Source organism: Oncorhynchus keta, unplaced genomic scaffold, assembly GCF_023373465.1.
Source record: "Oncorhynchus keta strain PuntledgeMale-10-30-2019 unplaced genomic scaffold, Oket_V2 Un_scaffold_2232_pilon_pilon, whole genome shotgun sequence".
Classification (NCBI taxonomy): Eukaryota; Metazoa; Chordata; class Actinopteri; order Salmoniformes; family Salmonidae; genus Oncorhynchus; species Oncorhynchus keta.
In genome coordinates, this window is record NW_026290868.1 from 310,323 (window position 1) to 332,692 (window position 22,370).

The 22,370-nt window shown below is 45.4% G+C and overlaps 1 protein-coding gene and 1 long non-coding RNA gene across 3 annotated transcripts in view; one reads left to right on the forward strand and one right to left on the reverse strand.

Annotated features, from left to right (window-relative positions):
* dyrk2 (dual-specificity tyrosine-(Y)-phosphorylation regulated kinase 2) overlaps nt 1-13,141 on the forward strand; it is a 28,973-nt gene extending 15,832 nt beyond the window's left edge. Inside the window, exon 3 of the mRNA XM_052515258.1 lies at nt 10,721-13,141. Coding sequence (XP_052371218.1) covers nt 10,721-12,331 — 1,611 coding nt within the window. The 3' untranslated portion in view covers nt 12,332-13,141. The remainder of the gene's footprint in view (nt 1-10,720) is intronic.
* Nucleotides 604-2,026, reverse strand: LOC127928170 (uncharacterized). 2 transcript variants are annotated; one of them, XR_008130779.1, is made up of 3 exons: nt 1,749-2,026; nt 1,167-1,406; nt 604-994 (listed from the first exon to the last, which is right to left on the reverse strand). It is a non-coding gene; the product is annotated as an uncharacterized LOC127928170 (long non-coding RNA). The 2 variants fall into 2 exon arrangements; XR_008130778.1 differs by lacking the exon at nt 1,749-2,026 and adding an exon at nt 1,493-1,537 and having other exon boundaries at nt 612-994; nt 1,167-1,435.
* Nucleotides 13,142-22,370: the final 9,229 nt, after the last annotated feature.

A 22,370-nucleotide genomic window follows, 5' to 3' on the forward strand; every position in this document is an offset into this window, starting at 1 on the left:
ACAGACAGGACAGTGATGGTTTGTGGAGACAGACTCTAGTCTACAGACTGGACAGTAATGGTTTGTGGAGACAGACTCTAGTCTACAGACTGGACAGTAATGGTTTGTGGAGACAGACTCTAGTCTACAGACAGGACAGTAATGGGTTGTGGAGACAGACTCTAGTCTACAGACTGGACAGTAATGGTTTGTGGAGACAGACTCTAGTCTACAGACAGGACAGTAATGGGTTGTGGAGGGAGAGAAGAAGGACTCTAACCATGCAAATTCAGTGTGTGTGTGTGTGTGTGTGTGTGTGTGTGTGTGTGTGTGTGTGTGTGTGTGTGTGTGTGTGTGTGTGTGTGTGTGTGTGTGTGTGTGTGTGTGTGTGTGTGTGTGCGGTGTGTGGAAGCAGTAGGACAGGGGGAACAGACAATCCCCTGCCTGAACGAAGCAACAGGATGTTGCAGAGAAAACAAGATGTCTGCCGAACGAGGAGGTAATCACCTCATCTCCTAGGGAAGGGTCTGGTGGGGAGGCAGCTCAGGAACACAGGAAGTACACTAATAGCGTTCACGCTAAATATTTATAGGAAAGAAGGAGCTAGATATACACAGAGTATTGAAGTTAGCATGAAATAACATTTCCCCCCAAAAACAACCTAAAACTTCTCTCTACGCATTCTGAATGCAGGGGCATATTGTACATGTCATTCTCTATGGATTTACTGGGAAGTTTATAGTGACTAGTCTGACCTGGTAGTTAGTCTAGTGACTAGTCTGACCTGGTAGTGAGTCTAGTGACTAGTCTGACCTGGTAGTGAGTTTCTAGTGACTAGTCTGACCTGGTAGTGAGTTTCTAGTGACTAGTCTTACCTGGTAGTGAGTCTAGTGACTAGTCTGACCTGGTAGTGACTAGTCTGACCTGGTAGTGAGTTTCTAGTGACTAGTCTGACCTGATAGTGAGTCTAGTGACTAGTCTGACCTGGTAGTGAGTTTCTAGTGACTAGTCTGACCTGGTAGTGAGTCTAGTGACTAGTCTGACCTGGTAGTGAGTCTAGTGACTAGTCTGACCTGAGTCTAGTGACTAGTCTGACCTGGTAGTGAGTTTCTAGTGACTAGTCTGACCTGATAGTGAGTCTAGTGACTAGTCTGACCTGGTAGTGAGTGTCTAGTGACTAGTCTGACCTGATAGTGAGTCTAGTGACTAGTCTGACCTGGTAGTGAGTTTCTAGTGACTAGTCTGACCTGATAGTGAGTCTAGTGACTAGTCTGACCTGGTAGTGAGTTTCTAGTGACTAGTCTGACCTGATAGTGAGTCTAGTGACTAGTCTGACCTGGTAGTGAGTTTCTAGTGACTAGTCTGACCTGGTAGTGAGTTTCTAGTGACTAGTCTGACCTGATAGTGAGTCTAGTGACTAGTCTGACCTGGTAGTGAGTCTAGTGACTAGTCTGACCTGATAGTGAGTCTAGTGACTAGTCTGACCTGTAGTGAGTCTAGTGACTAGTCTGACCTGATAGTGAGTCTAGTGACTAGTCTGACCTGATAGTGAGTCTAGTGACTAGTCTGACCTGGTAGTGACTAGTCTGACCTGGTAGTGAGTCTAGTGACTAGTCTGACCTGGTAGTGAGTCTAGTGACTAGTCTGACCTGGTAGTGAGTTTCTAGTGACTAGTCTGACCTGGTAGTGAGTCTAGTGACTAGTCTGACCTGATAGTGAGTCTAGTGACTAGTCTGACCTGGTAGTGAGTTTCTAGTGACTAGTCTGACCTGGTAGTGAGTCTAGTGACTAGTCTGACCTGATAGTGAGTCTAGTGACTAGTCTGACCTGATAGTGAGTCTAGTGACTAGTCTGACCTGGTAGTGAGCTGACCACGTTGTCTATTATCTCCCACTTGGCTGCTGACAGATTCACCGGCTCGGCCGGGGGAGAGACGGAGGCCCTCTTCCTTATGGAACATAGAACATGTCATTATTCAAACACATAATGCAGTATGTCATTGACACAATGCAGAGAGACAGAGAGAGGGAGGAAGATAGAGGAGAGGGAGGGGGTAGAGAGGAGAGGAGAAGGGGAGAGAGAGGAGGGAGAGAGAGGAGGGAGAAGGGAGAGAGAGAGAGAGAGGGGGAGAGAGAGAGGAGGGAGAAGGGAGAGAGAGGGGGAGAAAGATAGAGGAGAGGGAGGGGTAGAGAGGAGAGAGGAAAAGGGGAGAGAGAGAGAGGAAAGAAAAGGGGAGAGAGAGAGAGGAAAGAGAAGGAGAGAGAGAGGAGGGAGAAGGGAGAGAGAGAGAGAGGGGAGAGAGAGGGAGAGAGAGGGAGAGAGAGAGGAGGGAGAAGGGAGAGAGAGAGAGGGAGAGAGAGGGGGAGAGCAAAACAGACCAGTTGGATGAGGCAGGGTTGTATTACGGTCTATGAGGTCATCAGATATGCATCAGCCCGGGTATAGGGCTGGGCTGGTCAGTTATGTTATGCAGAGTAAGGGAGGGTATAGGGCTGGTCAGTTATGTTATGCAGAGTAAGGGAGGGTATAGGGCTGGTCAGTTATGTTATGCAGAGTAAGGGAGGGTATTGGGCTGGTCAGTTGTGTTATGCAGAGTAAGGGAGGGTATAGGGCTGGTCAGTTATGTTATGCAGAGTAAGGGAGGGTATAGGGCTGGTCAGTTGTGTTATGCAGAGTAAGGGAGGGTATAGGGCTGGTCAGTTATGTTATGCAGAGTAAGGGAGGGTATAGGGCTGGGCTGGTCAGTTATGTTATGCAGAGTAAGGGAGGGTATAGGGCTGGTCAGTTATGTTATGCAGAGTAAGGGATAGGGCTGGGGTTATGTTATGCAGATGAGGGAGGGCTGGGCTGGTCAATTATGTTATGCAGAGTAAGGGAGGGTATAGGGCTGGGCTGGTCAGTTATGTTATGCAGAGTAAGGGAGGGTATAGGGCTGGTCAGTTATGTTATGCAGAGTAAGGGAGGGTATAGGGCTGGTCAGTTATGTTATGCAGAGTAAGGGAGGGTATAGGGCTGGTCAGTTATGTTATGCAGAGTAAGGGAGGGTATAGGGCTGGTCAGTTATGTTATGCAGAGTAAGGGAGGGTATAGGGCTGGTCAGTTATGTTATGCAGAGTAAGGGAGGGTATAGGGCTGGTCAGTTATGTTATGCAGAGTAAGGGAGGGTATAGGGCTGGTCAGTTATGTTATGCAGAGTAAGGGAGGGTATAGGGCTGGTCAGTTATGTTATGCAGAGTAAGGGAGGGTATAGGGCTGGTCAGTTATGTTATGCAGAGTAAGGGAGGGTATAGGGCTGGTCAGTTATGTTATGCAGAGTAAGGGAGGGTATAGGGCTGGTCAGTTATGTTATGCAGAGTAAGGGAGGGTATAGGGCTGGGCTGGTCAGTTATGTTATGCAGAGTAAGGGAGGGTATAGGGCTGGGCTGGTCAGTTATGTTATGCAGAGTAAGGGAGGGTATAGGGCTGGGCTGGTCAGTTATGTTATGCAGAGTAAGGGAGGGTATAGGGCTGGGCTGGTCAGTTGTGTTATGCAGAGTAAGGGAGGGTATAGGGCTGGTCAGTTATGTTATGCAGAGTAAGGGAGGGTATAGGGCTGGGCTGGTCAGTTGTGTTATGCAGAGTAAGGGAGGGTATAGGGCTGGTCAGTTATGTTATGCAGAGTAAGGGAGGGTATAGGGCTGGTCAGTTATGTTATGCAGAGTAAGGGAGGGTATAGGGCTGGTCAGTTATGTTATGCAGAGTAAGGGAGGGTATAGGGCTGGTCAGTTATGTTATGCAGAGTAAGGGAGGGTATAGGGCTGGTCAGTTATGTTATGCAGAGTAAGGGAGGGTATAGGGCTGGTCAGTTATGTTATGCAGAGTAAGGGAGGGTATAGGGCTGGTCAGTTATGGTCAGGTTGGGCTGGTCAGTTGTTATGCAGAGTAAGGGAGGGTATAGGGCTGGTCAGTTATGTTATGCAGAGTAAGGGAGGGTATAGGGCTGGTCAGTTATGTTATGCAGAGTAAGGGAGGGTATTGGGCTGGTCAGTTATGTTATGCAGAGTAAGGGAGGGTATAGGGCTGGTCAGTTATGTTATGCAGAGTAAGGGAGGGTATAGGGCTGGTCAGTTATGTTATGCAGAGTAAGGGAGGGTATAGGGCTGGTCAGTTATGTTATGCAGAGTAAGGGAGGGTATAGGGCCGGGCTGGTCAGTTATGTTATGCAGAGTAAGGGAGGGTATAGGGCTGGTCAGTTATGTTATGCAGAGTAAGGGAGGGTATAGGGCTGGTCAGTTGTGTTATGGAGAGTAAGGGAGGGTATAGGGCTGGTCAGTTGTGTTATGCAGAGTAAGGGAGGGTATAGGGCTGGTCAGTTATGTTATGCAGAGTAAGGGAGGGTATAGGGTTGGTCAGTTGTGTTATGCAGAGTAAGGGAGGGTATAGGGCTGGTCAGTTATGTTATGCAGAGTAAGGGAGGGTATAGGGCTGGTCAGTTATGTTATGCAGAGTAAGGGAGGTTATTGGGCTGGTCAGTTATGTTATGCAGAGTAAGGGAGGGTATTTGGCTGGGCTGGTCAGTTATGTTATGCAGAGTAAGGGAGGGTATAGGGCTGGTCAGTTATGTTATGCAGAGTAAGGGAGGGTATAGGGCTGGTCAGTTATGTTATGCAGAGTAAGGGAGGGTATAGGGCTGGTCAGTTATGTTATGCAGAGTAAGGGAGGGTATAGGGCTGGTCAGTTATGTTATGCAGAGTAAGGGAGGGTATAGGGCTGGTCAGTTATGTTATGCAGAGTAAGGGAGGGTATAGGGCTGGTCAGGGAGGGTATAGGGCTGGTCAGTTATGTTATGCAGAGTAAGGGAGGGTATAGGGCTGGTCAGTTATGTCATGCAGAGTAAGGGAGGGTATTGGGCTGGTCAGTTATGTTATGCAGAGTAAGGGAGGGTATAGGGCTGGTCAGTTATGTTATGCAGAGTAAGGGAGGGTATAGGGCTGGTCAGTTATGTTATGCAGAGTAAGGGAGGGTATCAGGGCTGGTCAGTTGTGTTATGCAGAGTAAGGGAGGGTATAGGGCTGGTCAGTTATGTTATGCAGAGTAAGGGAGGGTATAGGGCTGGTCAGTTATGTTATGCAGAGTAAGGGAGGGTATAGGGCTGGTCAGTTATGTTATGCAGAGTAAGGGAGGGTATAGGGCTGGTCAGTTATGTTATGCAGAGTAAGGGAGGGTATTGGTCCTGGCAGCGAGCAGCAGGCAGTACTTCTAACTGAGGAGGTGATCACTACCTAAGAGCCTCGTCTCCATGGCAGCTGATCTCTTGAATCCTGTTGAGTCTGGAAATACAGATAGTTCACCATTGTGTCCTATTTCAATCCTCCTGCAGCTCACACACACACACACTTCACGCTTAATCAGCTGCACTAGCACGCACACACGCACTACAGCTTCCTGGTTCCACACACACACACACACACACACACACTGGTTCCTTAATCACACACACACACACACTCTCACACACACGCACAGTAACACAACACTCCACACAGCTTCACACACTTAATCAGCACTAGTATAGTAACACAACACTCACACACACCTGGTTCCTTAATCAGCTGGACTAGTATACACACACACACTTGATAGGCTCTGTTCTTAATCAGCACAACTCTCCCTTAATCAGCTGGACTACACTCTCCCTACAGCTTCCTTCCTGGTTCCTTAATCAGCTGGACTAGTATAGTAAACAACTCTCCCTACAGCTTCCTGGTTCCTTAATCAGCTGGACTAGTATAGTAACACAACTCTCCCTACAGCTTCCTGGTTCCTTAATCAGCTGGACTAGTATAGTAACACAACTCTCCCTACAGCTTCCTGGTTCCTTAATCAGCTGGACTAGTATAGTAGTAACACAACTCTCCCTACAGCTTCCTGGTTCCTTAATCAGCTGGACTAGTATAGTAACACAACTCTCCCTACAGCTTCCTGGTTCCTTAATCAGCTGGACTAGTATAGTAACACAACTCTCCCTACAGCTTCCTGGTTCCTTAATCAGCTGGACTAGTATAGTAACACAACTCTCCCTACAGCTTCCTGGTTCCTTAATCAGCTGGACTAGTATAGTAACAACTCTCCCTACAGCTTCCTGGTTCCTTAATCAGCTGGACTAGTATAGTAACACAACTCTCCCTACAGCTTCCTGGTTCCTTAATCAGCTGGACTAGTATAGTAACACAACTCTCCCTACAGCTTCCTGGTTCCTTAATCAGCTGGACTAGTATAGTAACAACTCTCCCTACAGCTTCCTGGTTCCTTAATCAGCTGGACTAGTATAGTAACACAACTCTCCCTACAGCTTCCTGGTTCCTTAATCAGCTGGACTAGTATAGTAACACAACTCTCCCTACAGCTTCCTGGTTCCTTAATCAGCTGGACTAGTATAGTAACAACTCTCCCTACAGCTTCCTGGTTCCTTAATCAGCTGGACTAGTATAGTAACAACTCTCCCTACAGCTTCCTGGTTCCTTAATCAGCTGGACTAGTATAGTAACACAACTCTCCCTACAGCTTCCTGGTTCCTTAATCAGCTGGTTCCTTAATCAGCTGGACTAGTATAGTAACACAACTCTCCCTACAGCTTCCTGGTTCCTTAATCAGCTGGACTAGTATAGTAACACAACTCTCCCTACAGCTTCCTGGTTCCTTAATCAGCTGGACTAGTATAGTAACACAACTCTCCCTACAGCTTCCTGGTTCCTTAATCAGCTGGACTAGTATAGTAACACAACTCTCCCTACAGCTTCCTGGTTCCTTAATCAGCTGGACTAGTATAGTAACACAACTCTCCCTACAGCTTCCTGGTTCCTTAATCAGCTGGACTAGTATAGTAACACAACTCTCCCTACAGCTTCCTGGTTCCTTAATCAGCTGGACTAGTATAGTAACACAACTCTCCCTACAGCTTCCTGGTTCCTTAATCAGCTGGACTAGTATAGTAACACAACTCTCCCTACAGCTTCCTGGTTCCTTAATCAGCTGGACTAGTATAGTAACACAACTCTCCCTACAGCTTCCTGGTTCCTGGTTGTGTAATCTAAGGAACGCGTGTGATTGCGTTCTTTAGAACCAGACACACACACACACTACTCCCTGCTAAGATCCTTCACACACACACACACACACACACACACACACACACACACACACACACACACACACACACACACACACACACACACACACACACACACACACACACACACACACACACACTACTCCCTGCTAAGAGCCTTATCCTGCAGATCAGTACGGCGAGCTAGATAAAGCTTTAGTCTGCTATAGATACAACACCACTGTCATGTAGATGCTGTAACGTCTTCATAAAACCTAAGACCTAGACCAGCTAAGACCTAGACCAGCTAAGACCTAGACAAGCTAAGACCTACACAAGCTAAGACCTAGACAAGCTAAGACCTACATAAGTTAAGACCTAGACAAGCTAAAACCTAGACAAGCTAAGACCTAGACAAGCTAAGACCTACACAAGCTAAGACCTAGACCAGCTAAGACCTAGACAAGCTAAGACCTACACAAGCTAAGACCTAGACCAGCTAAGACCTAGACAAGCTAAGACCTAGACAAGCTAAGACCTAGACAAGCTTAGACCTAGACAAGCTAAGACCTAGACAAGCTAAGACAAGCTAAGACCTAGACCAGCTAAGACCTAGACCAGCTAAGACCTAGACCAGCTAAGACCTACACAAGCTAAGACCTAGACCAGCTAAGATCTTGAAAAGCTAATACATAAGACATAGACCAGCTAAGACCTAGACAAGCTAAGACAAGCTAAGACCTAGACAAGCTAATACCTAGACCAGCTAAGACCTAGACAAGCTAATACCTAGACCAGCTAAGATCTTGACAAGCTAATACATAGACCAGCTAAGACCTAGACAAGCTAATACATAGACCAGCTAAGATCTTGACAAGCTAATACATAGACCAGCTAAGACCTAGACAAGCTAATACATAGACCAGCTAAGATCTTGACAAGCTAATACATAGACCAACTAAGATCTTGACAAGCTAATACATAGACCAGCTAAGATCTAGAAACACATCTAAAACCTAGACCAGGTGTTCCTGTCAGTGGTAGTTGGATTATATCTAGAAACACATCTAAAACCTAGACCAGGTGTTCCTGTCAGTGGTAGTTGGATTATATCTAGAAACACATCTAAAACCAGGTGTTCCTGTCAGTGGTAGTTGGATTATATCTAGAAACACATCTAAAACCAGGTGTTCCTGTCAAGTTGGAATATCTAGAAACACATCTAAAACCAGGTGTTCCTGTCAGTGGTAGTTGGAATATCTAGAAACCATCTAAAAAACCAGGTGTTCCTGTCAGTGGTAGTTGGATTATATCTAGAAACACATCTAAAACCTAGACAGGTGTTCCTGTCAGTGGTAATACATCTAGAAACCAGCTAAAATCAGGTGTTCCTGTCAAGCAGTGGTAGTTATATAGAAACACATCTAAAACCACATAGAAACCAGCTAAGACCTAGACAAACCAGGTGCTAATTATATCTAGAAACACATCTAAAAAGATCTTGTCAAGCTATTATATCTAGAAACACATCTAAAACCAGTTCCTGTCAGTGGTAGCTATTATATCTAGACCATCTAAAACCAGGTGTTCCTGACAAGCTCAGTGGTAGCTGGATTATATCTAAACACATCTAAAACCAGGTGTTCCTGTCAGTGGTAGCTGGATTATATCTAGAAACCAGCTAAAAAGTTCCTGTCAGTGGTAGATTAATCTAGAAACACATAAACCAGGTGTTCCTGTCAAGATCTTGAAACAATCTAAAACCAGGTGACCAGCTGGATTAGATCTTGAAACAATCTAAAACCAGGTGTTCCTGTCAGTGGTACATAGACCATCTAAGACCAGGTGTTCCTGTCAGTGGTAGTTGGATTATATCTAGAAACACATCTAAAACCAGGTGTTCCTGTCAGTGGTAGCTGGATTATATCTAGAAACACATCTAAAACCAGGTGTTCCTGTCAGTGGTAGTTGGATTATATCTAGAAACACATCTAAAACCAGGTGTTCCTGTCAGTGGTAGCTGGATTATATCTAGAAACACACTAAAACCATCAGTGGTAGTTGGATTATATCTAGAAACACATCTAAAACCAGGTGTTCCTGTCAGTGGTAGCTGGATTATATCTAAAACATCTAGACCAGGTGTTCCTGTCAGTGGTAGCTAGATTATATCTAGAAACACATCTAGCTGGATTATATCTAGAAACACATCTAAAACCAGGTGTTCCTGTCAGTGGTAGTTGGATTATATCTAGAAACACATCTAAAACCAGGTGTTCCTGTCAGTGGTAGTTGGATTATATCTAGAAACACATCTAAAACCTAGACCAGGTGTTCCTGTCAGTGGTAGCTGGATTATATCTAGAAACACATCTAAAACCAGGTGTTCCTGTCAGTGGTAGTTGGATTATATCTAGAAACACATCTAAAACCAGGTGTTCCTGTCAGTGGTAGTTGGATTATATCTAGAAACACATCTAAAACCTAGACCAGGTGTTCCTGTCAGTGGTAGCTGGATTATATCTAGAAACACATCTAAAAACCAGGTGTTCCTGTCAGTGGTAGCTGGATTATATCTAGAAACACATCTAAAACCAGGTGTTCCTGTCAGTGGTAGTTGGATTATATCTAGAAACACATCTAAAACCAGGTGTTCCTGTCAGTGGTAGTTGGATTATATCTAGAAACACATCTAAAACCAGGTGTTCCTGTCAGTGGTAGTTGGATTATATCTAGAAACACATCTAAAACCAGGTGTTCCTGTCAGTGGTAGCTGGATTATATCTAGAAACACATCTAAAACCAGGTGTTCCTGTCAGTGGTAGCTGGATTATATCTAGAAACACATCTAAAACCAGGTGTTCCTGTCAGTGGTAGTTGGATTATATCTAGAAACACATCTAAAACCAGGTGTTCCTGTCAGTGGTAGTTGGATTATATCTAGAAACACATCTAAAACCAGGTGTTCCTGTCAGTGGTAGTTGGATTATATCTAGAAACACATCTAAAACCAGGTGTTCCTGTCAGTGGTAGTTGGATTATATCTAGAAACACATCTAAAACCAGGTGTTCCTGTCAGTGGTAGTTGGATTATATCTAGAAACACATCTAAAACCAGGTGTTCCTGTCAGTGGTAGTTGGATTATATCTAGAAACACATCTAAAACCAGGTGTTCCTGTCAGTGGTAGTTGGAATCTATCTAGAAACACATCTAAAACCAGGTGTTCCTGTCAGTGGTAGTTGGAATCTATCTAGAAACACATCTAAAACCAGGTGTTCCTGTCAGTGGTAGTTGGAATCTATCTAGAAACACATCTAAAACCAGGTGTTCCTGTCAGTGGTAGTTGGAATCTATCTAGAAACACATCTAAAACCTAGACCAGGTGTTCCTGTCAGTGGTAGTTTATATCTAGAAACACACCTTTGTGTTGGTTGGAGATTCATTCAAATAATGTACCGTTTTAAACCCCATGAAATGTCCTGTATCTTTTAGAATCCAGAATTGGCGTGCTCGACTCACTAGTTCCTCAAAGTATTTGGGTGCAGGGTTCAAAGGGCATATCAACTGTTTCTGTCCGTTGTTTTCAGTTGGGTCTTTTCCTGTTGATGCTGCTGATTCTAAGGTCTTGTTCTGTCTCTCTGTTCTCTTCCAGGTTGGAGGCAATAAACACACCATGAGTGACCACATGCACGTGGGGAACCACCAACAGATCCACGTTCAACAGCTGTTTGAGGAGAACAGCAACAAACGGACAGTGTTGACTGCACAGCCCAATGGGTTGACCTCTGTGGGCCGGGCAGGTCTACCGCTGCCTGACCGACAGCAGCCCGACGTCACCACTACCACGGCCCAGTGTCGGCAGGGCAGCTCAGCCTCCCTCAAGTCCACCGACAGCAAGCCCCAGCCGGCCACCCTGACCCCGGAGCAGGCCATGAAGCAGTTCATGCCCAAGCTTACGGCCTTCGAGCACCATGAGATCTTCAGTTACCCAGAGGTGTATTTCGCTGGACCCAACGCCAAGAAGAGGCCGGGGGTGATCGGGGGGTCCAACAACGGAGGCTACGACGACGATCAGGGCTCCTACATCCAGGTGCCCCACGACCACGTCTCCTACCGCTACGAGGTCCTCAAGGTGATTGGCAAGGGCAGTTTCGGTCAGGTGGTGAAGGCCTACGACCACAAGGCCCACTGCCACGTGGCGCTGAAGATGGTGAGGAATGAGAAGAGGTTCCACCGCCAGGCGGCCGAAGAGATCCGGATCCTGGAGCACCTGAGGAAGCAGGACAAAGACTCCACCATGAACGTGATCCACATGCTGGAGAACTTCACATTCCGTAACCACATCTGCATGACCTTTGAACTCCTCAGCATGAACCTCTACGAGCTCATCAAGAAGAACAAGTTCCAGGGCTTCAGCTTGCCGCTCGTCAGGAAGTTCGCCCACTCTATCCTGCAGTGTCTGGACTCGCTGCACAAGAACCGTATCATCCACTGTGACCTGAAGCCAGAGAACATTCTCCTGAAGCAGCAGGGACGCAGCGGGATCAAGGTCATCGACTTTGGCTCCAGCTGCTACGAGCACCAGCGGGTTTACACCTACATCCAGTCTCGTTTTTACAGAGCTCCCGAGGTCATCCTGGGGTCGCGCTATGGGATGCCTATTGACATGTGGAGCCTGGGCTGCATCTTAGCGGAGTTGCTCACTGGGTACCCTCTCCTGCCGGGCGAAGATGAAGGGGACCAACTGGCATGTGTCATCGAGCTGCTGGGCATGCCCTCGCAGAAACTGCTGGACTCTTCCAAGAGAGCCAAAAACTTTGTGAGCTCCAAGGGTTACCCCCGGTACTGCGCGGTGACGACCCTGCCGGACGGCTCGGTGGTGCTGAACGGGGGGCGCTCCCGCCGGGGCAAACTGAGGGGACCCCCGGGGAGCAAGGAGTGGGTGACGGCCTTGAAGGGCTGCGACGACCCCCTGTTCCTGGACTTCATCAAGCAGTGTCTGGAGTGGGACCCTGCCGTGCGCATGTCCCCCAGCCAGGCCCTCAGACACCCCTGGCTCAGGAGGCGCTTGCCCAAACCTCCCACGGGGGACAAAACAACGGTGAAGCGGATCACCGACGGGGGCTCTGGCGCTATCACGTCCATCTCCAAATTACCTCCCACCTCGGGCTCCACCGCCAAGATAAGGACTAACCTGGCGCACATGACGGACGCCAACGGGAACATCCAACAGAGGACAGTGTTGCCAAAACTAGTCAGTTGAAGGAACTGTAAACGACAGCTAGTTCGTTGTCTCATCTAGGATCTCTCTTCTTACTGTTTTTGGTTTGTTTGTGTTTTTAAAATGGAGAGATGTGTCTCTGAGAGAGAGAGAAACAACCGGGGAAGCCGAACAGTACCAGTCACTGTACTCAACAGTGTGGTTTGTTTTAGACAGAGGGGTTTACTCAGCGTTATTAATTCATCGCGTCATTGTTTAGTAGCTCTGTAGCAGCTTTTATTATAAATATAAACGAGACAAAAACATGAAAGTGGTCATCATGAAGGGAACAATGCTTTTAGGTGTTTAGTCTCAGGACTGTGTGCTCTGATGGAGCAGGTGGCTGTCGTTCACACAATCTGGCCCAAGCAGAGACTGATAACCTGGGCGTGATAGTGTAGAACAACAGAATGGGTGGCTGGCCACGATGAACACATGACGATAACTAACTCATATCAGACAGTCTGAAGATATTTAGGCTCTGCTTCTCTACCTTATCTGATTGATATAGTGACATTAAATAGCTGTGAGAAAGTTTTTTTTTTTTTATAAGCTAAGATCATAGTATCTGAGATGAGGTTTTGGTCAAATAAATGTGAGGATGGAAAGTGGCTGTTTTAAGACTGTTAAGAGTTAAAGTGAGAGGTTGGACCGCGGTGTGGAAACATTTGTTTACCTGACAGACTATGCCTGTAATTCTCTTGACATTCCTTAAACAACTGAACTAGAACTAGAAATTAGTGCAGGTTTGTCTTGTTTTCACCTGTACCAGAAACAAGGGAGTGATACACGGAATAATGTGTTCTGTCAGAGGAGGAGAGGAGGGGAGGGGAGGGGATGGGAGAGGGGGAGAGAAGAAGGAGGAGGGAGAGAGGGGGGAGAGAAGAGAGGAGGGGAGGGGAGGGGAGAGGGGGAGAGAGGAGAGAGGGGGGAGAGAAGAGAGGAGGGGAGGGGAGGGGAGAGGGGAGAGGGGGGAGAGAAGAAGGAGAGGAGAGAGGGGGGGAGAGAAGAAGGAGAGGAGAGAGGGGGAGAGAAGAAGGAGAGGAGAGGAGAGGGGAGGGAGAGGGGGGAGAGAAGAAGGAGAGGAGAGAGGGGGGGAGAGAAGAAGGAGAGGAGAGAGGGGGGGAGAAAATAAGGAGAGGAGGGAGGGGAGAGAAAATAAGGAGAGGAAAGGAGGGGAGGGGAGGAAGAGGGGAAGGGAGAGAAGAGGGGGGAGAGAAATGGCATCTATCAAAATATGAGATGTTAACATAATAAGTTATTAGGTGCTATTCCTTGGTACAGCTGCTGTGAAATGTAATCTTCACTGCAGAACAATGGTGCTTTTTATTTGAAAACGGATGTAAAGAGGATCTTGGAGCAAAAAATGTCTACTTTGTTTTGTTCTATCAGATTATTGGACGATTATAAACTAAATGTGCTGAGGCAGAGTAGAGCTGAGGTGAAGTGGCTTTGTGATGATGACCTCATCAGAGAGGACTGTGGGTATTATAATGTCCTCATCAGAGAGGACTGTGTCTGTGATGAAGGACTGTGGATATTATAATGTCCTCATCAGAGAGGACTGTGGATATTATAATGTCCTCATCAGAGAGGACTGTGTCTGTGATGAAGGACTGTGTCTGTGATGAAGGACTGTGGATATTATAATGTCCTCATCAGAGAGGACTGTGTCTGTGATGAAGGACTGTGTCTGTGATGAAGGACTGTGGATATTATAATGTCCTCATCAGAGAGGACTGTGTCTGTGATGAAGGACTGTGGATATTATATTGTCCTCATCAGAGAGGACTGTGTCTGTGATGAAGGACTGTGGATATTATATTGTCCTCATCAGAGAGGACTGTGTCTGTGATGAAGGACTGTGGATATTATAATGTCCTCATCAGAGAGGACTGTGTCTGTGATGAAGGACTGTGGATATTATAATGTCCTCATCAGAGAGGACTGTGTCTGTGATGAAGGACTGTGGATATTATAATGTCCTCATCAGAGAGGACTGTGTCTGTGATGAAGGACTGTGGATATTATAATGTCCTCATCAGAGAGGACTGTGTCTGTGATGAAGGACTGTGGATATTATAATGTCCTCATCAGAGAGGACTGTGTCTGTGATGAAGGACTGTGGATATTATAATGTCCTCATCAGAGAGGACTGTGTCTGTGATGAAGGACTGTGGATATTATAATGTCCTCATCAGAGAGGACTGTGTCTGTGATGAAGGACTGTGGATATTATAATGTCCTCATCAGAGAGGACTGTGTCTGTGATGAAGGACTGTGGATATTATAATGTCCTCATCAGAGAGGACTGTGGATATTATAATGTCCTCATCAGAGAGGACTGTGGATATTATAATGTCCTCATCAGAGAGGACTGTGTCTGTGATGAAGGACTGTGGATATTATAATGTCCTCATCAGAGAGGACTGTGTCTGTGATGAAGGACTGTGGATATTATAATGTCCTCATCAGAGAGGACTGTGTCTGTGATGAAGGACTGTGGATATTATAATGTCCTCATCAGAGAGGACTGTGTCTGTGTTGAAGGACTGATCTAGGGTCGGCTGGGTAGGTAGGTAGGTAGGTAGGTAGGGGCTGGTAGGTCGATGAGGTGCTTACTACATGGGCATGACTGCATATACTTGAATAGAAGGTGTTCTTCAGAGCCTGGGGTTGTCTCAGTAATACTGAATAGTTCTTCAGAGCCTGGGGTTGTCTCAGTAATTCTGAATAGTTCTTCAGAGCCTGGGGTTGTCTCAGTAATACTGAATAGTTATTCAGAGCCTGGGGTTGTCTCAGTAATACTGAATAGTTCTTCAGAGCCTGGGGTTGTCTCAGTAATACTGAATAGTTCTTCAGAGCCTGGGGTTGTCTCAGTAATACTGAATAGTTCTTCAGAGCCTGGGGTTGTCTCCGCAATACTGAATAGAAGGTGTTCTTCAGAGCCTGGGGTTGTCTCAGTAATTCTGAATAGTTCTTCAGAGCCTGGGGTTGTCTCAGTAATACTGAATAGTTATTCAGAGCCTGGGGTTGTCTCAGTAATACTGAATAGTTCTTCAGAGCCTGGGGTTGTCTCAGTAATACTGAATAGTTCTTCAGAGCCTGGGGTTGTCTCAGTAATACTGAATAGTTCTTCAGAGCCTGGGGTTGTCTCAGTAATTCTGAATAGTTATTCAGAGCCTGGGGTTGTCTCAGTAATACTGAATAGTTCTTCAGAGCCTGGGGTTGTCTCAGTAATACTGAATAGTTCTTCAGAGCCTGGGGTTGTCTCAGTAATACTGAATAGTTCTTCAGAGCCTGGGGTTGTCTCCGCAATACTGAATAGAAGGTGTTCTTCAGAGCCTGGGGTTGTCTCAGTAATACTGACTAGAAGGTGTTCTTCAGAGCCTGGGGTTGTCTCAGTAATACTGACTAGAAGGTGTTCTTCAGAGCCTGGGGTTGTCTCAGTAATTCTGTATAGGTGATCTTCAGAGCCTGGGGTTGTCTCAGTAATTCTGTATAGGTGATCTTCAGAGCCCGGGTTGTCTCAGTAATTCTGTATAGGTGATCTTCAGAGCCTGGGGTTGTCTCAGTAATTCTGTATAGGTGATCTTCAGAGCCTGGGGTTGTCTCAGTAATTCTGTATAGGTGATCTTCAGAGCCCGGGTTGTCTCAGTAATTCTGTATAGGTGATCTTCAGAGCCTGGGGTTGTCTCAGTAATTCTGTATAGGTGATCTTCAGAGCCTGGGGTTGTCTCAGTAATTCTGTATAGGTGATCTTCAGAGCCTGGGGTTGTCTCAGTAATACTGTATAGGTGATCTTCAGAGCCTGGGGTTGTCTCAGTAATTCTGTATAGGTGATCTTCAGAGCCCGGGTTGTCTCAGTAATACTGTATAGGTGATCTTCAGAGCCCGGGTTGTCTCAGTAATTCTGTATAGGTGATCTTCAGAGCCTGGGGTTGTCTCAGTAATTCTGTATAGGTGATCTTCAGAGCCTGGGGTTGTCTCAGTAATTCTGTATAGGTGATATTCAGAGCCCGGGTTGTCTCAGTAATACTGTATAGGTGATCTTCAGAGCCTGGGGTTGTCTCAGTAATTCTGTATAGGTGATCTTCAGAGCCTGGGGTTGTCTCAGTAATACTGTATAGGTGATCTTCAGAGCCCGGGTTGTCTCAGTAATTCTGTATAGGTGATCTTCAGAGCCCGGGTGGTCTCAGTAATTCTGTATAGGTGATCTTCAGAGCCCGGGTTGTCTCAGTAATTCTGTATAGGTGATCTTCAGAGCCCGGGTTGTCTCAGTAATTCTGTATAGGTGATCTTCAGAGCCCGGGTTGTCTCAGTAATTCTGTATAGGTGATCTTCAGAGCCCGGGTGGTCTCAGTAATACTCTGGGTTGTAGTGAAAGGCAGTTAGTGTTATAACACGTGGTTATACAGCAGGACTTAAGGTTGACTCATGTAGCTCTTTGAATTGCTTAGTTTATACCATGTTGACTGTTGCAACTGTAGAGTTGTAGAGTTTTGTTTTTCATTTGCTCGTTTCTTTAATAATATTTTCAGCCCGATACGTGTCTCTGGCCAGAGTGTAAATTCCTAAAACGCTTGTTCCCTTGCACAGCCAAAATAAGTGTTCCCATATTCCCCTTTGCTTCATGTGGAAGGCAACCTGTAAAACAGACTCCTAAACCTGGTAATGAACATTTTCCCCAAATGTGTTGAACCTTCAGACTTTCTAAAGTATTTGACAAAGGTTTTTATTAGTTAACCATAAATCACACTGAGGCTTCTTTAAAGCTTTTGTCAAAGTTGTACTTGTTTATTTCACATAAAACAATATAGTCAAATAAAAGAGGCAATCTAAAAGAAATGAAACTGAACTTAGGGCTGAATAGAACAGAATGTTGTGTTGTTGTCTGATTGGTCGGTCGGTAACCACGGAGAGACTTATGACCTCATGCACAAGAACTATACTATGGGATCCTATCAGACTGTCACTGTGTGGATACTTGGAGGCTCCAGGACAACGAGCAGAAGACTCTGTTTGATTGGAGTTCAGAACAGGTGTGGCTGGCTGGGGATTGGATGGACGACCTGGTGACCTCATCAGGTCAGGGAGTAGAGCCCCGGCCTGCCCCGCTGACGATTGGTTCAGTGCCTGCCAGCTGCACACTGCTCAGTAGCCCCGCCCCCTTTGGAACCCATTGCCGCCTGCTGATTGGAGAACATCAGTGGGGAGGGGCAGGACAGGGGGCGGGGTCACAACGTTCTTTTGACTTTTTTAATTGTAGTTGTTTTGTGGATTGATAGTCGGGAGGAATCGTGTCCTTCGGTCGAATACAATGTGCCTTTTGGTTATTAATACCATTCATTTAGTAACCCGAGACCAGTAACATAATGACTTCATTCCCCTACATACACCTTCCTACAGCACATCTCCCCTGAACAGACATCCATTTCACAGATGTTTGAAATGTTTACAGTCATTTTCATGGATGTTTTCTTCAAGCCCAAAGACAGTCTTCCTGGCTTAACCTCTGATGTGGTAGCGAGGAGAAAGCCAAGCGGCCGCACAATGACAGGTATTACATGGGCTACATCCACAATGGCACCCTATTCTCTATATAGTGCACTACTTTTGATAGGGCTCTGGTCAAAAGTAGGGCGCCATTTCGGGGAAACAGCCGTGCAGTTTCGAGACAGAGCGTCAGATCTTTTGGGATGACTAACTCTCACCTGGAAACACCGTTTGCCAACAGGGAACGCTTAGTAAGAAGCAATCACCTTTATGCTCTGAAAGGGTCGAGGAACTGACAGCCTCTGTCTTGTCTTAACATCAAAACAATTCAAGGGGTTATAGCTGTTAGCTTCATTTTATTACTCCCGGAGAGAAGGACAAAAATACATTTGAATCTTTACCTCAGACTGTTGTGATAGATTTATCTTCTTATTGTGATTTGAATAACCCAGGGCATTTGGTTACATACCAAAGTGCATTTCTTTCTACGTTTGTGGCTATGAGGAAATGAAGCCAGTGGATTTTGACTCTTATTTTTCTGAGTAAAAAAATAAGGCACTCAAACCACTTTTGGTCATTCAAGGGCCATATCTATCTATCTATCTATCTATCTATCTATCTATCTATCTATCTATCTATCTATCTATCTATCTATCTATCTATCTATCTATCTATCTATCTATCTATCTATCTATCTATCTATCTATCTATCTATCTATCTATCTCTCTCTATCTATCTATCTATCTATCTATCTATCTATCTATCTATCTATCTATCTATCTATCTATCTATCTGGAGAATGCTTGTCTTCAGCTGAGAAGGAAGTAGGGAGATGGAGTACAGTGTTTATTTTATTACACCACTGTCTGAATGGCGTAGCACAGCTCCAAACCTCTGTGTGCTCCACACGGTTGGATGTAGCTTCTTTTCAGTGCAGTGTCAACTGTCCTATCACAATCTGCAGTCTGTAGTCGGTCAGCCCAATGTGCTACTCCACGGTAAGGTAACATAGCTGTGGCAGAATCAAGCGTTTGGCTATATTGTAAATGTTTTGAAAATGATTTTTTTTTTTTTAAATACTTTTTTTTTGCAACTTGTAAGAATTTTAACTCTTGACTGTCTCGGGAGTTCTACTACACAACTTTTAGAAGACTGTCTCGGGAGTTCTACTACACAACTTTTAGAAGACAGTCTTGAGAGTTCTACTACACAACTTTTAGAAGACTGTCTCTAGAGTTCTACTACACAACTTTTAGAAGACAGTCTCTAGAGTTCTACTACACAACTTTTAGAAGACTGTCTCTAGAGTTCTACTACACAACTTTTAGAAGACTGTCTCTAGAGTTCTACTACACAACTTTTAGAAGACTGTCTCTAGAGTTCTACTACACAACTTTTAGAAGACAGTCTCGAGAGTTCTACTACACAACTTTTAGAAGACAGTCTCGAGAGTTCTACTACACAACTTTTAGAAGACAGTCTCTAGAGTTCTACTACACAACATTTAGAAGACAGTCTCGAGAGTTCTACTACACAACTTTTAGAAGACAGTCTCTAGAGCTCGACTACACAACTTTTAGAAGACTGTCTCTAGAGTTCTACTACACAACTTTTAGAAGACAGTCTCTAGAGTTCTACTACACAACATTTAGAAGACAGTCTCGAGAGTTCTACTACACAACTTTTAGAAGACAGTCTCTAGAGTTCTACTACACAACATTTAGAAGACAGTCTCGAGAGTTCTACTACACAACTTTTAGAAGACAGTCTCTAGAGCTCGACTACACAACTTTTAGAAGACAGTCTCGAGAGTTCTACTACACACCTTTTAGAAGAAGGCAGTAAGAAAACAGAGTCTTGAACCGAGCAACAACGTTGATAGATGTTAGTACTCTGTACCACAGCCACGTACGCTGTACATATGTGAACTTTGCGATGGATTTAATGTGGATTTGTACATATGTATAATGTCTTTGTCTTGGTGAAATGCTGCTGGAAGCACTACATGAATGTTGTAGTGGGTTTTAAGCTTGGTCAGTTTTACTATAGTGTATGTAATGTACAGCTAATGGAAGGTCACACTTTTTTTTTTTTTTTTGTGATTATTTGTTAAATTTTATTGTTGTGGCCGGGAAAATGTTATTAAATAAAAAAAAGTTTTAATGTCCATCTTTATAAATGAATAGTTCACTGGTGGTTATTTGTCACAGGAAGGGTCATTCCAGGTTAAATGTTGTCAGGGAATGAGGTCCAAAGCTCTTGAATCGATGTAAAGGTTTGCTTCAGTAACGACTTCATTAAATCTAGTTGTAAAACTCATTTCTTAGTTCTGACTAAGTCATATATTTGTTTGTTTCTTTACAACGAATCATCATTGACCAAAGTACTGTCATATCTTACATCGATACAAGCCACTAGCACACAGCTCTGTGTGTTTTCATATTGAATAGATAGAGTACTAGCCACTAGCACACAGCTCTGTGTGTTTTCATATTGAATAGAGTACTAGCCACTAGCACACAGCTCTGTGTGTTTTCATATTAAATAGAGTACTAGCCACTAGCACACAGCTCTGTATGTTTTCATATTAAATAGAGTACTAGCCACTAGCACACAGCTCTGTGTGTTTTCATATTGAATAGATAGAGGTTGAAACCTGTCCTTTGGGCTGAGGGCTTTGCCTCAGTTGACTCCCTCTAAGAATACCGTATGACACAACAGCCGGTCATGAGACGGGACTGAGCCTGGAGCTCTGGCCAGAGACCTCTGTGCTGTACAGTGGCTGACTGTTTCACATAGCGTATGGTGCAGAGAAATGCATTACATGACAGGGTAATGCCGACACACACACACACTATATACACTGCTCAAAAAAATAAAGGGAACACTAAAATAACACATCCTAGATCTGAATGAATGAAATATTCTTATTAAATACTTTTTTCTTTACATAGTTGAATGTGCTGACAACAAAATCACACAAAAATTATCAATGGAAATCAAATTTATCAACCCATGGAGGTCTGGATTTGGAGTCACACTCAAAATTAAAGTGGAAAACCACACTACAGGCTGATCCACTTTAATTTTCCTTAAAACAAGTCAAAATGAGGCTCAGTAGTGTGTGTGGCCTCCACGTGCCTGTATGACCTCCCTACAACGCCTGGGCATGCTCCTGATGAGGTGGTGGATGGTCTCCTGAGGGATCTCCTCCCAAACCTGGACTAAAGCATCCGCCAATTCCTGGACAGTCTGTGGTGCAACGTGGCGTTGGTAGATGGAGTGAGACATGATGTCCCAGATGTGCGCAATTCGATTCAGGTCTGGGGAACGGGTGGGCCAGTCCATAGCATCAATGATTCCTCTTGCAGGAATTGCTGACACACTCCAGCCACATGAGGTCTAGCATTGTCTTGCATTAGGAGGAACCCAGGGCCAACCGCACCTGCATATGGTCTCACAAGGGGTCTGAGGATCTCATCTCGGTACCTAATGGCAGTCAGGCTACCTCTGGCGAGCACATGGACGGCTGTGCGGCCCCCCAAAGAAATGCCACCCCACACCAAGACCCGACCCACAGCCAAACCGGTCATGCTGGAGGATGTTGCAGGCAGCAGAACGTTCTCCACAGCGTCTCCAGACTGTCACGTCTGTCACATGTGCTCAGTGTGAACCTGCTTTCATCTGTGAAGAGCACAGGGCGCCAGTGGCGAATTTGCCAATCTTGGTGTTCACTGGCAAATGCCAAACGTCCTGCACGGTGTTGGGCTGTAAGCACAACCTCCACCTGTGGACGTCGGGCCCTCATACCGCCTTCATGGAGTCGGTTTCTGACCGTTTGAGCAGACACATGCACATTTGTGGCCTGCTGGAGGTCATTTTGCAGGGCTCTGGCAGTGCTCCTCCTGCTCCTCCTTGCACAAAGGCGGAGGTAGCTGTCCTGCTGCTGGGTTGTTTCCCTCCTACGGCCTCCATGTCTCATGATGTACTGGCTTGTCTCCTGGTAGCGCCTTCATGCTCTGGACACTACGCTGACAGACACAGCAAACCTTCTTGCCACAGCTCGCATTGATGTGCCATCCTGGATGAGCTGCACTACCTGAGCCACTTGTGTGGGTTGTAGACTCCGTCTCATGCTACCACTAGAGTGAAAGCACCGCCAGCATTCAAAAGTGACCAAAACATCATCCAGGAAGCATAGGAACTGAGAAGTGGTCTGGTCACCACCTGCAGAACCACTCCTTTATTGGGGGTGTCTTGCTAATTGCCTATAATTTCCACCTGTTGTCTATTCCATTTGCACAACAGCATGTGAAATGTATTGTCAATTAGTGTTGCTTCCTAAGTGGACAGCTACAATGATATTCTAGACAATTGTGTGCTTCCATCTTTGTGGCAACAAAGTTCCAGGCCTAATCGCCCAACATCAGTGTCCGACCTCACTAATGCTCTTTTCTCCCCTCCTTTATTTAACTAGGCAAGTCAGTTAAGAACAAATTCTTATTTACAATGACAGCCTAGGAATAGTGGGTTGACTGCCTTGTT